General features: G+C 40.4%; 1 protein-coding gene across 1 annotated transcript; it reads right to left on the bottom strand.

Moving 5' to 3' along the window:
* Window positions 1-696: 696 nt before the first annotated feature.
* Window positions 697-3,418, bottom strand: msx3 (muscle segment homeobox 3). Its single transcript, XM_084736220.1, has 2 exons — window positions 2,890-3,418; window positions 697-2,342 (listed from the first exon to the last, which is right to left on the bottom strand). The coding sequence occupies exons 1-2, from the start codon at window positions 3,248-3,250 to the stop codon at window positions 1,936-1,938; spliced, it is 768 nt and encodes a 255-aa protein (XP_084592346.1). The 5' UTR covers window positions 3,251-3,418; the 3' UTR covers window positions 697-1,935.
* Between the last annotated feature and the right edge of the window lie 9,325 nt (window positions 3,419-12,743).

The raw sequence follows: 12,743 nt of genomic DNA, 5'->3' as shown, positions 1-12,743 counted from the left end.
TCTTTAAAATCAGTTCCCAGTTGAAAACACAAAATACACCACATGAGATGCTGTCAGCCTGCCTTATGCTGGTGGAAAGTTTGACTACAAGAAAAATCCAAATGCATGTGTTGTACTTCAAAAAGAAATTGCACTGGATGTGGAAGTTTTTCAGCTGGAAGATTTTGTGAGAAGAAAAACAAGGGGCACATCAGAATTTACATAATAGATTTTAATAATTGTATAAAACACATTTTCACCCATCAGATATAAAATACACTGTACATTAATGACTGATATGAGCCATCAGTCATGTTTAGCATTTTGAGAGTTTGCAAAAATAGTTGACTTTTATTTACATTTAGTAATGAAATTGAGATCTTGGACCTTTAAGAGCTCTTTGAAAATCTGTGCAAAAAAGTTCTCCTTTTGAGGTAATGTAAAAAATATATAAATGTAAAATGACAATAGTGAAACAGGAGTAATTTATAGTTGATCTGCATTTCTGAAATGTGGAAAATTATTAAAAAGTTAGAAACAAATAGAAATTTTGTTGTTTAGATATTATTGTCATAAATCCACCTTCTTTACAGGTACTTGATTTCATTATACCAGAAAGTAAAAGGCACTAATGAACACTTCCTGTTATTGATTACAAACTCTTACAGATGACCCACATATATAAATTTTGCACTAATTGTTTTTTTTTTGTTGTTGTTGTTGCTGCTGAGTGACTTTGAAGTTGCTGCTTTTGCTTTTACTCATAATTTTAGGTACAATACACCATTCAGACGTGTTTAAGAGGCACACACTGGTGTCATTATTAAGGATAAAGGCATAGTATGCAACATTTTCCTGGAAAATGTCGACTCATATAAACATCTTGTATTTCAGTCAACACTTTGTCCCACTGGCAGTGTGTGGTGGTGTCTGTGTCTGCAGAGACTGCCCTCTGCCTGTTTTTTCTTTATTTTTTCATTGTTTGGCTGTGCTCGGGAGGCTTTACCAGTTCAACACGGTGGTATTTGACGTCTTGGGAATGAGACACAGCAGCAGTAAATCTTTCTGGTGCGTTTACGAACAGCTCGGGCGAATCCTACTGATTTTACCATTAATTTTTATTGTCCTACACCTTCACGTGCTTTTTGCTTCCACCTTAAGCTTATAAAAAGTTTGACTCTGAAATCTGATTCTATGATTAAACCATTAAGTCCGTCAGATAACACTTCAAGTGTGTTTTTGAACGTGGATAATTAAATGTCGATCATTTTCAGTTTTTTCTATATTAAAATTTAAAACGGTCTTTTTGAGAAATGTCCGAAGGCCACTGGAGTGGAAATAAAACATTCATATGGACACTTAACTGAGGAGTTATTGCTTCAAACCCAAAGCCACAGATCTTTAAATAACTGTGCCAACTTTTCTTGCGACATTAAAACAAATTGACTAAAGTATTTACTGAATACCTCTATTGGAACAGAAAAGCTCACAACACAAATGAAATCTGACAATTTAATCCGAAAAATGAGCTCAGTGAGAGTCCGTCATTTAAAAAAAAAAAAAAAAAACAGGGAAAACGAGGATTTTACTGAATCCACTGCAAAAATACCCATATAACGAATAAATGACCGTAAAGACAATCTTTCATCAGAAATTAATATTCATAGAAAATTAATAAAAAATGATGAAAAATTATAATTTAACTAAGATATTTTGCTTCTCTGCTCCAACTGGCTGTTTTAAGATTAAACCAGATTCTTCTAACAGCATATTTGTGAGAAAATTATTCTTCTCACACTGCTCGATTTTTCACCATAACGGAAAAATATTTATTTAATGAAGATTACAGACATTTTGACTCATAAGATGGACATTTTTGCAGTGTTGGCTGTTTGCTGTATGAAGGCATTTTTAAGGCAGCTTTTTCCCAGCGGTGCAGTTCAAAGTTAGTGCGGGTTAAGACAAGTAGTACATCCCATATGGTCCACTGAATAGTCCGGGGACAGGTAAGGCAGGCCGCGGTCCGCTCAGGGCCCCGTACAGGGACGGTGCGCCCATGGGTGCGCTCAGGGGGAAGGGAAAGGCGAAGGCCGGCAGCAGCGGCTTGGCGGCCAACTTGAGCTTCTCCAGCTCGGCCTCCTGCAGTCTCTTCGCCTTGGCCCTGCGGTTCTGAAACCAGATCTTGACCTGGGTCTCTGTGAGGCTGAGGGAGTTGGAGAACTCCGCTCTCTCCGCGATGGAGAGGTACTGTTTCTGACGGAACTTCCTCTCCAGAGAAAGCAGCTGAGAGGTGGTGAAGGGAGTTCTGGGTTTCCTGTTGTTCTTGTGTTTTCGTAGGTTGCACGGACTCGGACTGGACAGTCCTGGAAGTACATTCAGAAAGTCACATCGTAAGAATAGTCAGAGATCTCCAAAATAGATGCACATAGGCCACCGACCCCCCAGTTTGAGAGGCTTTTCTCTTAAGTATTCTTTTTTATTTTTAGGTTTGAAAATATAAACTCTTCATAGTCAATCAGTGATTAAACTAGGAACACTATGCTTTACATTCAATCAGAATGACCAACTCTACTTCTTTCCTTGTTCCAACTTCCAAAAATGGGATAATAGTTAAAATATTCTATTCCTGCTTTTGCTGGAACCCAAGTACAGCTCACTTAGTCAATGGACCCTAGACACATCATGCATGGATAAAATAAAGCCAAATCAAGGAAGCATCAAACACAGAATAGGATGTAGTTTTAAAATCCTCTCTAGATTTATTGAAGGATGAGAAAATTTCCTCATCAGAATACATATTATTTAGTACACTGACTGTTCTATTTCGTGCAAGGTTCCCTGAAAATTTCCAAAGTCGAAAAGTAGAGTAGGTTTCTGAGATTGGGTAAGGAAAGAGTATCCTACACTCACTTGGAGGTGATGAATATGGAGACTGACTCCACAGGCACGTCTCCTTGTCGCTGAGGTCCGCCGCCTCCTGTTTGGACTGGTAAAGTCCTCTCAGTGACGCACACTCGGTCTCCTCTGCCCGGGGACATCCTGAGCCAGGCTCGGGGGAGTGGATGCTTCTGTCCGGCGTCCTGTTTGATATGAGGGACTCCACGCTGAAAGGTAGATCTAAACTTTTGGATTTACATCTTCTGACAGATGACAGGTCCAGCTCGTCAGTTCCTATGCCACCGGCAGCTCGGTCCTCTGGAGAGGTCTCCCCCGGAGCGGCCGAGGGTGGTGATCCCTGCGCAGGATTCATTACGCACGACTGAGGTGCCATACAACCAATTTTGCTGCCGCTCTCTCCGTTGCTGTTTTTGTTTCCGTGTCTTTACTCGAGGGAATCCTTATTATTGCCCCGCTTCCTCCGGTGTTGCGCAGCTGCGTGGTAAACTTCAGTTTTTACGCACAGACTTGCCTCCCCTTCAGTGAAGTGCCATAAGTTCCTCTCTCATCTTGCCGCCTGCCTATCAGTCTTTCGATGTTTCCACGTGACTCGGCTAAAACAGTTTCTGATAGGTCAGGCTTGTAATGACAGTGTTGTGGTCCATTTCATGCGCCTGCGGTGCCTTGACAGATGTAAACCTCCGATCAGGGGCGGAGCGCAGAATTCTGAGTCTCCAAAGTAAAATACCCCCAGTTTGTGCTGGTCCTCTCCAGCTGTGTGCTCCTGTATCAGCACCAACTTTGTGCACAGTACTGATGCGCTGGCATGAATGGGTTTAAACAGGGTTCGACAACCTTTACTGTCAAATGAGCAATTATAAGAAAGGAAAAAAATCTGCCTATAATTACCTATATTATTTTGGATTTGGTGTCTAGCCACCTGCAAAATTTGGAGGAAAAGTGTAGGAGGGGAAACAGGATTTCAGCTTATTTGTTATACTGTCTATGGCTCCAAGTTGCTATTTGGACCTCAGTGCCTATTTTCAGATATTCAGTTGATTCATAGTGCTCCTTTAATACAAATTTAGCTAATGTGACATTCTTTTAGTTCTAAATCAAATCAAATGTGGACCACACCTTCTCAAAACTGTCTACTGAAATATCACACTCTGACTCTATATCTGCACTAATCAGTATTTTTAAGTGAGCATCGTGTACATAGTGACGTATTTAGCAGCTAAAAAGGCTGATATTTCACTCAGGAGGTGGTGGAGACCAAAACAGAGGGTGAATATTGAACTTAGATTCATCAGCTAACTCCCAATGACTCCCAATGAATTATAATGTTGTTTTGTAGTCTTGTGCAGTTTGCAACTGTTTGCTGTTTACCATTTCAGCTTGGTGATAATATGTCAATACTGTGTTTACAGCTCGTTCTGCTGTCCCAAAGTGGCCAAAAAATCAGTTAATACAAAAAAAGGAACAAAAACTTGGCTAAATGAAAGTTAGTATATCTTTTTACATTATGTTGCCAAAAAATGTTTCTGTATTTAGTTGTATGGAGCATCCGAAAGGTTGTGCTTGAGAATCAGTTGACAACGATTTATCACCATGTTTCATTAAAGCAACAAGGCAATAGGCTGTGATTTAGTGTACTTTTTATACTCTTAAGAGTTAGTATCACTATAAATTTCTGTCCTCTGGCCTGTAATCAAATTATCTGTGGCAGTGTATTTCAATCTCTTGTGTTCATTGTTTGTAATCCGTTTGGGAGACAGTTAAACCACAACTAATGTTGCAGAGGCCCACTGAAGAGGCCCGTTCAAATTGGTCTTGTTTTGCTGCTTTTCAAATCAAGTCAAATCGTTTACGGCGAAACCCAATATGCAAGACTTTTTCTCTCTTATGGGAACTGTTGTCGGGCCTTCAGCAGCACACTGACTTTATGTCTGTAGGACAATTGGTTAAATGGAGTTAACTGTTTCTCTCCCCGAGGTACATTTCTGCTTTGATCCTGCTGCGCCTGGCGCCTGTCTGCTCTCTCTCCCCCTCTCCCTCTCTGTGTGACAGTGATAGATCGCTGGGTAACCATACAAGCTTTCAATGACTGTAATTTAGTGCCCAACAACATCACATTCTCCTCTACTTACTGTGAATATTACCACTCTCACTCTCCTAATGTTTGAAAAGGGATGCAGGACTGTCTGTAATGTTTTGTTTCTCCTCCATTGTTTTATAATGAATAAGTAAATGATATTTCCTGCTTCTCTCTGAGCTGCACGCACATGCCAGAAAAGTCAACAATGAGTATTTTGGTTTGAGAAATGAAAGTCTATCTTTAGCACAGGAGCTCCGCTGCAGTTTTTTGTATAACAGAGTATCCCTGTCATTTCTATCCAATATCCCCGCATTATTTTTCAATATATTTGGATTTCTAGTGAAAACCAAATAAATTTTGGGCAATCTTTAGTTATTTTGAGATGACAAGGAGTTTCCATACAGCTGCCAACAGTTATTAATGCCAGGCTTGGTCAGAGCCAGCTACACTCATTTAACTCACCATTTGTTTGTTGGCATGCTAACTAACATTTGTTAATTAACAATAAACAGTGAAGCTAAGACTGATGGGAATGTTGCTGCCTTAAAATAGAACTTGTGAGCTCCCTTACGAAGTGGGAAGTCGTATATACGCTATGCCTGATGTTCAAAAGTTTAAAGCTGTTACACAGAGCTTTTAATTGGTTATGAAACCGTTTCAATTTAATACTGATTCCAATATATTTACTACTTACATTAATGAGACCATCCAAGAAGCTCTGCTATTTCTGTATAGTTATTCATAATGGCTGCCACTGGGTCATATTCTCTTGTGCTGACATTTTTCCAGGCGGAGCTACAGTGAGTCGCATATTAGCCAGTTAAATAGAAGCAGGAGGAGATTTTTATTTAGATAACTTTATATTTGAAGCTATATTTTGTGGTTATTAAGGTGGACACACTACCACTTTTTTCCTTTTTGTACTTTTTTTAGCCTCTAAAATCAACACGATATGAAAGTTCCTTGTAGTAACTTTAATCGTGAGAACATCACTGCTAGGTAACGGCAATATGGATGCCAAAACTGTTAGAAAAACTGAAGCCACCAAGGCTAACAATTTAGCAAGCTAGCAAACAGGCAATGTAATGCAAAAAAATGCAAAGGCCAAATGATGTGAATATCAACAGTTTAATCAGACATGCATCCTGGTAGCTCGCTTGGTGAAGTGTGTGTCCCACAGAGTCCTCAGCAGCCGCCAGGATTTAGTTCCAGCCTGCAGCCTTTGCTGTGTGTCATCCCCTCTCTCTACTCTCCAATTCAAAGTAATACAAAGTATTGGCCAAATTTCAATTTTGACCTGATGATGCCTTTAGAGTAAAAGTCAAGGATTCACCAAAGTTATTAAGATTCATCATCTGGAAACAACAAATGTTTTTTTGTTTTTTGTTTTGGTACACTTTTATGCCGGTTAATTCCATAGATGTTGTTCGCTGGATACGCTTTTACCTGTTGGTGGCGCTATAGAAAAAGTCACCACAATCATCGGAGGTTTTGAACATTCGAGCGTTTGAGCTGAATGGATATCTGGATCAGATTAATCGAATAGTAGATGAGACATTCCACTCAAACGTAAATTGTCAACCTGCTGGTGGCGCTGCTGGAAAAGTCAGTGGTCCATGGGAAAATATAACAGGTGCTGAGAAAATTTTCAGTTTATTATTTTAGTTTCCTTCACGACTTCAGCTGAGAAGCTTTAGCTGCCATCGACTAGTCAGTTACCATCGAACACACACACACACAAATTTACACACACCTCTCTGAACCCTGCTGGCTTGCCAAAGTGGGGAATTGTTTAAGGAGGTAATTGTGATTTCCAAAAGAGTTCTGCTTTCGAACCAAACATGTTGAAGCAGGCTTTATATATTTCATTTTTTAAATCGTTCTCTTTCATGAGAGTTGGCAGGGCTTACAGCTATCCTAAGCAAACTTTGGGGAGGGGGCTGGAGTCGTGTGGGATAAACATTTATGAAACACACAGCGGGGAACTTTGTGGTGAAAGTGTATCGTCTTTAAAAGAGACGGGAGGCCTGCCTGGTGAAGCATAACAGAACATTATCCTGTGTCCGAGTGGACCTGCCAACATTGGTATGTCAAAATGTCAGTGGATGCGGGATCACAAACTTTCCTTTCCATGCTGATATTCGCAGAGAATCTATATGAATTCTCTTTATCTTCACACACACTCAATGGAGTGTCGAGTATCATATTTATGATTTGGTTCATTTCATGCAGAGATGTGACCAAGTCAGCTTAGCTGGTGTTCTTCAAGGAGAAATGTGTAATATCTTTACTGTGGCAAATCATAAATTGACCATGATAATACATCAAAGATTAAGGAAACATGCCAAGTTGAAATACTTGCTTCTCTGACAATAAAGCTACAGCTGCGGTTCTGGTCTGTAACTTCTGTTTTGTTTGCCTGTTTCAGATTTATTAGAGTTAAAATTAATGCAGAACGAGTTTGTGTCTGTTCATAAGTTTTAAGAAAATCATTAACGATATTTTAGAAGGAGTAGAGGTTTATTGTTAGCAGAGGCTGAACTGAACTCCAACTCCATTGTATTTTTGGAGCCGTGGGCTTTTGTTTTCAGGAAAACCACTTAAATTAACAATGGTGGACAACTGACAGTCAAAAACAGCTGATCAACTTACAGTTTAGATCTTGTCCTGACTTGTTAGTGTCAAATTACAATATTGTACTCATCTTGCGCTCCTGCAGTCTGCCTGAGCTTCCTCGAGTTTGGGGAGGAGGAGGCGGGGGGAAACAACTCGCTTCAACCACAGTTCCTATATTAAATTTGTTTTCAGCCTATTAGATATACCGTCTGTGGCTCCAACTTATTTTTGGACACTCAGTTTTTGCAGATTGCTTCCTTGAATTGGTCTCTTGTCTTGAAACGCAAGTAGTAAGTCTCATATCCAATATAAATAACATTAGTGTCCAGTCACAACTTGAGTCTTATATTCCAGAGTTTCCGCTTTAATGTCCAAAATAAAACATATCTTTACTTGGCTTTTAATAGCATATTATGTGTTGAAAAGCATCAAAGCTCCTCTGTCTTATCCTCATTTTATATACAAAGTTAAGTAAAATGTCTGTTCAGCTCGTCCACAGATCTAAATTTACAACCCCAGAACATCCTGTATTATTACGCCATCATTGAGGAATACTAACTGTGACTTTTTCCTGTGACTGGTTCATTTCCTGCCATCACATGATGATTGTGTCACATGGCAGAATCGAGGACACACAGTGAGGACTTTAATATGAGCAAAGCTAAAGCTAATTACACTGTAAAAGCTCTCATGAGATAAACTTGGATCACTGACTATATTTTATTTTGTTAAACAGACTTAATAAGCACCAATTATCGCTTATACACGGCACCGCAATCACACTGAAAATTGGCATGATTGATATGGGTATTATATTAATTACTTAAATAATCAAGTCAAGCATACAGGCTCACTTGGCTCCAGCTCTGTTTCCTTCAGGCCCGGTCATGCCAATCATGCCAAAGAGGATGTGGAGGGCCTGAGGTCTTCCCACTGATGCTTTTCCTTATCTGATCTGAGCTTGAAGGGAACTGCAACAACACGTCAACTTTGATTAGCTGTTTCATCTTTCCCACCGTCAGCACATTGTGACATGTGAGGTGCTGCGCCCACTCAAGGTCAGGTCTAACCTGTCGACTGCGAAAAAGGTCATGTAGGACCTGCCGGCCGTGTGACGTACTTAAAGTTTCTACTTCTTCCAACCTGCCCGAGGTGTTGCTGAGCCTCGGATATCATCTGAGAACGTTTCTCAGGGTGTCACAGAGTAAAATGAGACAGAAGGCTTTACTGAGAGCGACTAAAGGCCAATTAAAGTATCAGTGTGCTTCAATCAGAGTGATTGTCAGATGATTGAACACTGAACTGACTGAAAAGCCCTCACCCCACACTTTTCTGACGCTGTGTGTGTTTGAACTTCTCTCTCAGGTTTTTTTCTTTTCATTTCATACAAGTACCTCTGTCACTTTTCATGTGTACAAGCACAAGAATGCCTTTCAGGAAAGATTGTCTGAAAGTGTAAGTTGTTATCCCCCCGGTCGGCAAATCGTGCTCCTCTCTGTGACACTTTCTATCGTGTTTTAGACTGTGGCCTGTTGGAACAGCACTTGCGCCATCAGATGTGGTTTGATGACACATTAAATGAGGCTGTTCTTTTCTCCTCTGCCCTTACTCATTACAGCCAAAATGGGCATCAGTGGGGCACCGTTTTGAGGCAGGAACAAACTACATATTATCAGCAAAAAAATAAGGCTTGGACACAATAATTTAACATTTTATCCTGTGGTTTTGTGTCATAGTACAAGACAACCAAGCTTGAGGTGTGTTCAAAACGTCCACATCTGAAGAAAAAACTGTTTAAAGTTGATCCAAATGGCCACATTCATAGGAGGGGCATAAAGCCTGCTGTCATAGAGAGGGGTGAGACAATAATCATACAAAGAGAACAGAAGGGCATACATTGAGACAGTTTATAGTGTTGCACTTGTTTGTTCGGCCAAATAATGAAGGTAAATATGTGTGAAGAATGAGCTTGAGAGAGAAGTTAGAATTTTGTCTCTCTTTTTCACCTCTGCACACCTGACCAAACGTTGTGTGAAGTGGGTGTGGTTGTCAGATTGTTGGTTTTTACTTAAATTGTTTGCCGTCTAATTCCTGCATTGGAATAATGTGTGGGGAGGGGTTATCAAGAGTTATGTAAGTGTGCATCTTAAGAACCGTCATCCTGAATATTACGACAAATTTGTAAAAAAAGAGAAAAAAAACTGTCAGCAGTCGTTTTTTATTTTTACCTGCAGTGAATGTGTACAAAAGCATTGTTTTGTATCTCTGTATCTGCCATTAAGCCATCACGATGAGATTATGGAGAATAATATGTTAAATTCACTATAAGAGAGACTTAATGTTCTTTATATTGGCATAGCAATCAGCAAAAATAAGTTGGAAAATATTTGAATATCAGATGGCGGCAAAAATCCAATATCATGCATCTCCAGTTTGTTTTAAGCATGCACTGTGAGGATGATGTCCCAGTAATTTCCTTCTTGAGGAGGACATACTGAGGCCTCACATGGCAGATGATGCTTGAAACCTTTGTAATTACCTGATGGCTTGTTGACTGGTTAAGTGCTTTTCATTTATCCGCTATATGTTAGCATGAGTCGTCTGCCGGGGGAAAGCGTTGACAGGCGAGCAGCGAGCGAGTTATTATGCCTCTGTGTGTTTTGTTATGTAGGATATTGGGTTTGGTGACAGGGAGGCGCGTTCCACATGGCGTCTGACAGAGACGAGCAGAGTGGCTGGCTGATGGGCACTCGGCAGCGAGTCTTTCCCGCAGTGCCAGGTGCTAACAGGTGAACACAGAGATATTGTTGCTGTATTGTTGTGATCTGGGAGAGACGGAGGGGGACAAAGGGAACCGGACACCCTCTCTGGACCTGGAGCGAGCCAGGGGTTAGGGTGAGCTCAGTGACGGCGCTGACAGCAGGGGGGGAAACTCAGATGGTAGCCTGCACTCAGTGATGATAATGACGATGATGATGATGTTAGGGAATGACCCACTAACAGAGGCTGGGGATGTCAAATTATCACAGGCTCTTTATTGTCTGACCATGATAGCAGATGTAGGGGTTGTTAGTATGAGGGTAATGACAGCAGAGGAGCTGGGGACATCACAGGACTAATGGAAGTAAGAGAAACCTGACACACACACACACATACACAGAAAAACACACACTTGGAGGTACAGCTCTCCCCATGCAGTGTCTGACTCCTGAAATATAGAGAAGCTCAACTATAAACTAGTGAAAAGGTCTGTGAATATAATTAGAGCAGCATTCCAGCGGTTCACTGTTGGACACAGAGGACTCGCAGTATTTGTGGCCATTTTGTGGTGAAATTAATGGACTGGAAAATGTTACCAGAAATACACAGAATTATCTCCTTTACTCCCATTCTGTTTCTTATCTGTGTCAGTTCCCATGTTTCCCCCCACAGTCTGCAGATTTTCTCTTACAAATGTCTGCTGCAGCATCAGTTTTCCTCTTGAAGCTCAGACCGCAGCCCAATGGGGGACGGTGCTGAACACGGTTTGGTGTCGGCCTGCTGGAAGCTGAAAATGGTGCGCTGATTTGTGTCAAACAGCTGTTGCTGATTAAACATTTCCCAACAATATTACAAGTCACTTCTCTGAAACCACTCAGTCGATGGCAGCTGCACTGCAACATGCTGTGACAATTTTAAACTGTGACAAATCACACAGCAGCACCTGTTGGAAGATGACCGGTTTACTGAGACACTCAAATGAAAACAAGAAAAGAAGTCAGCTTTTTAAAATTCTATTTATTCATCCTTTATTTTAGGAGGGAGGACCTACTGACCTACTAAGTCTTTTTTTTTTTTACAGGTGTGTCCTGCAACAACACAGTGGAGTAAAATACACACATATAAACACAGTAATACACATTTACATATACATTTGTATATGTGTGAATCACTTAAGGTAGTATGTAGTAATATATATTAATAGTTGCAAGTGCATTTTTCTAGCAGCTCAAGCACTAGCTTTTGTAAGACACTATATGATACCAGAGAAGACAGCGTAGCTGTGGTTTGAAAATTAATCCACATAATAGGTGCAGCAATACTGAAGGCAGCCTTCTCATTAAGTCCCATACCTTGGTGTTTTTAGAGTGATCGAGTCTAGAGATTTCTAGTCGCATGGCTTGAGATAATGGCTGACATGTGACTAGTTAAATAGGGGTGTTACTAGACCTGGGTATCAGTGTTTAATACCTTTAAGTTATCGATTGAAGTAACCTAGGACCGAGTAGTATCAGAACATGGCTGGCCAGACAATACCTGCCATCAATGTTTGGTATATTTGATGGACTTGACGGTTCAGTGTGCTGAGATGCCACCAAACTGAAAGAAAAAGTATCAAATGAAATACTCTATTGGTATCAGCATCACTCTAAGGGTATTGGTATTGTAAATTTTTAAACAATACCCAGCCATAGAGTTTACCAATTAGTGCTCTGTACAAAATACTGTTGCTTGCTTTGTTGGCCTGTCGGCCATCGAACAGTGTGATGCCAGTTGTAGTGGTGAGTTTGGGACCGTCCACCTCTGACAAAACATAGAGTGGTGTCATATATAGCATCCAGTGGCCTCAAAACACATACTGACACATGCATATAAACTGTATCTCTGTAAGCTAAGAGAGGCAATACTGTAGCCTGCACAATCATTTTCCTATCGAAAATATAGGAAGCTAATTCTAGGGTTAAGTTTGAAATGTGTGTGACCTAAAGGATGGATCATGCTATAGCCAGATACCCAAAAAAATCAAAAAGCTAGTCTAGTTCCATCTAAAGGTGTCAGAATCTGCCTACCACAATGTTTTGTTTTCACACTTCCATTTTTGTGTGGAGTAGAAAGACAACATACAATGTCTTAGTGATGTTCAGAGGTGCTGATAGATGGGTTTTGTTACCTTGAGATAGAGCCAGACAAGTTGTTTTCCCCGTTTCCAGTCGTTGTGCTAAGCTAAGCTAAAATATGCTGACTGTAGGTTAATATTCGCTGTGCAAAAACATATGATTGTTGACATCTGAAAGCCCCATCTATCAAATACTTTTTTCCTGTTTTGTAAATCTCACTATAATCCTAAACCCTATAACCTCTACCCCAAAAACAAGGATTATTATTTCTGGAGATCATTCGATTGCTTGCGTGC

This window comes from Lutjanus erythropterus, chromosome 14, assembly GCF_056507025.1.
Source record: "Lutjanus erythropterus isolate fLutEry1 chromosome 14, fLutEry1.hap2, whole genome shotgun sequence".
Lineage (NCBI taxonomy): Eukaryota > Metazoa > Chordata > Actinopteri > Lutjaniformes > Lutjanidae > Lutjanus > Lutjanus erythropterus.
The sequence above is the reverse complement of the archived record's forward strand: the minus strand, read 5'-3'. Positions and strand labels throughout refer to the sequence as shown.

What these genes read in the sequence shown, in the direction of transcription:
- msx3 (XM_084736220.1), bottom strand. Translation starts at nt 3,250, where the DNA reads ATGGCACCTCAGTCGTGCGTAATGAATCCTGCGCAGGGATCACCACCC. An exon ending in TCCATATTCATCACCTCCAA is followed by an intron (nt 2,343 to 2,889) that starts GTGAGTGTAGGA and finishes ATGTACTTCCAG; the next exon opens with GACTGTCCAGTCCGAGTCCG.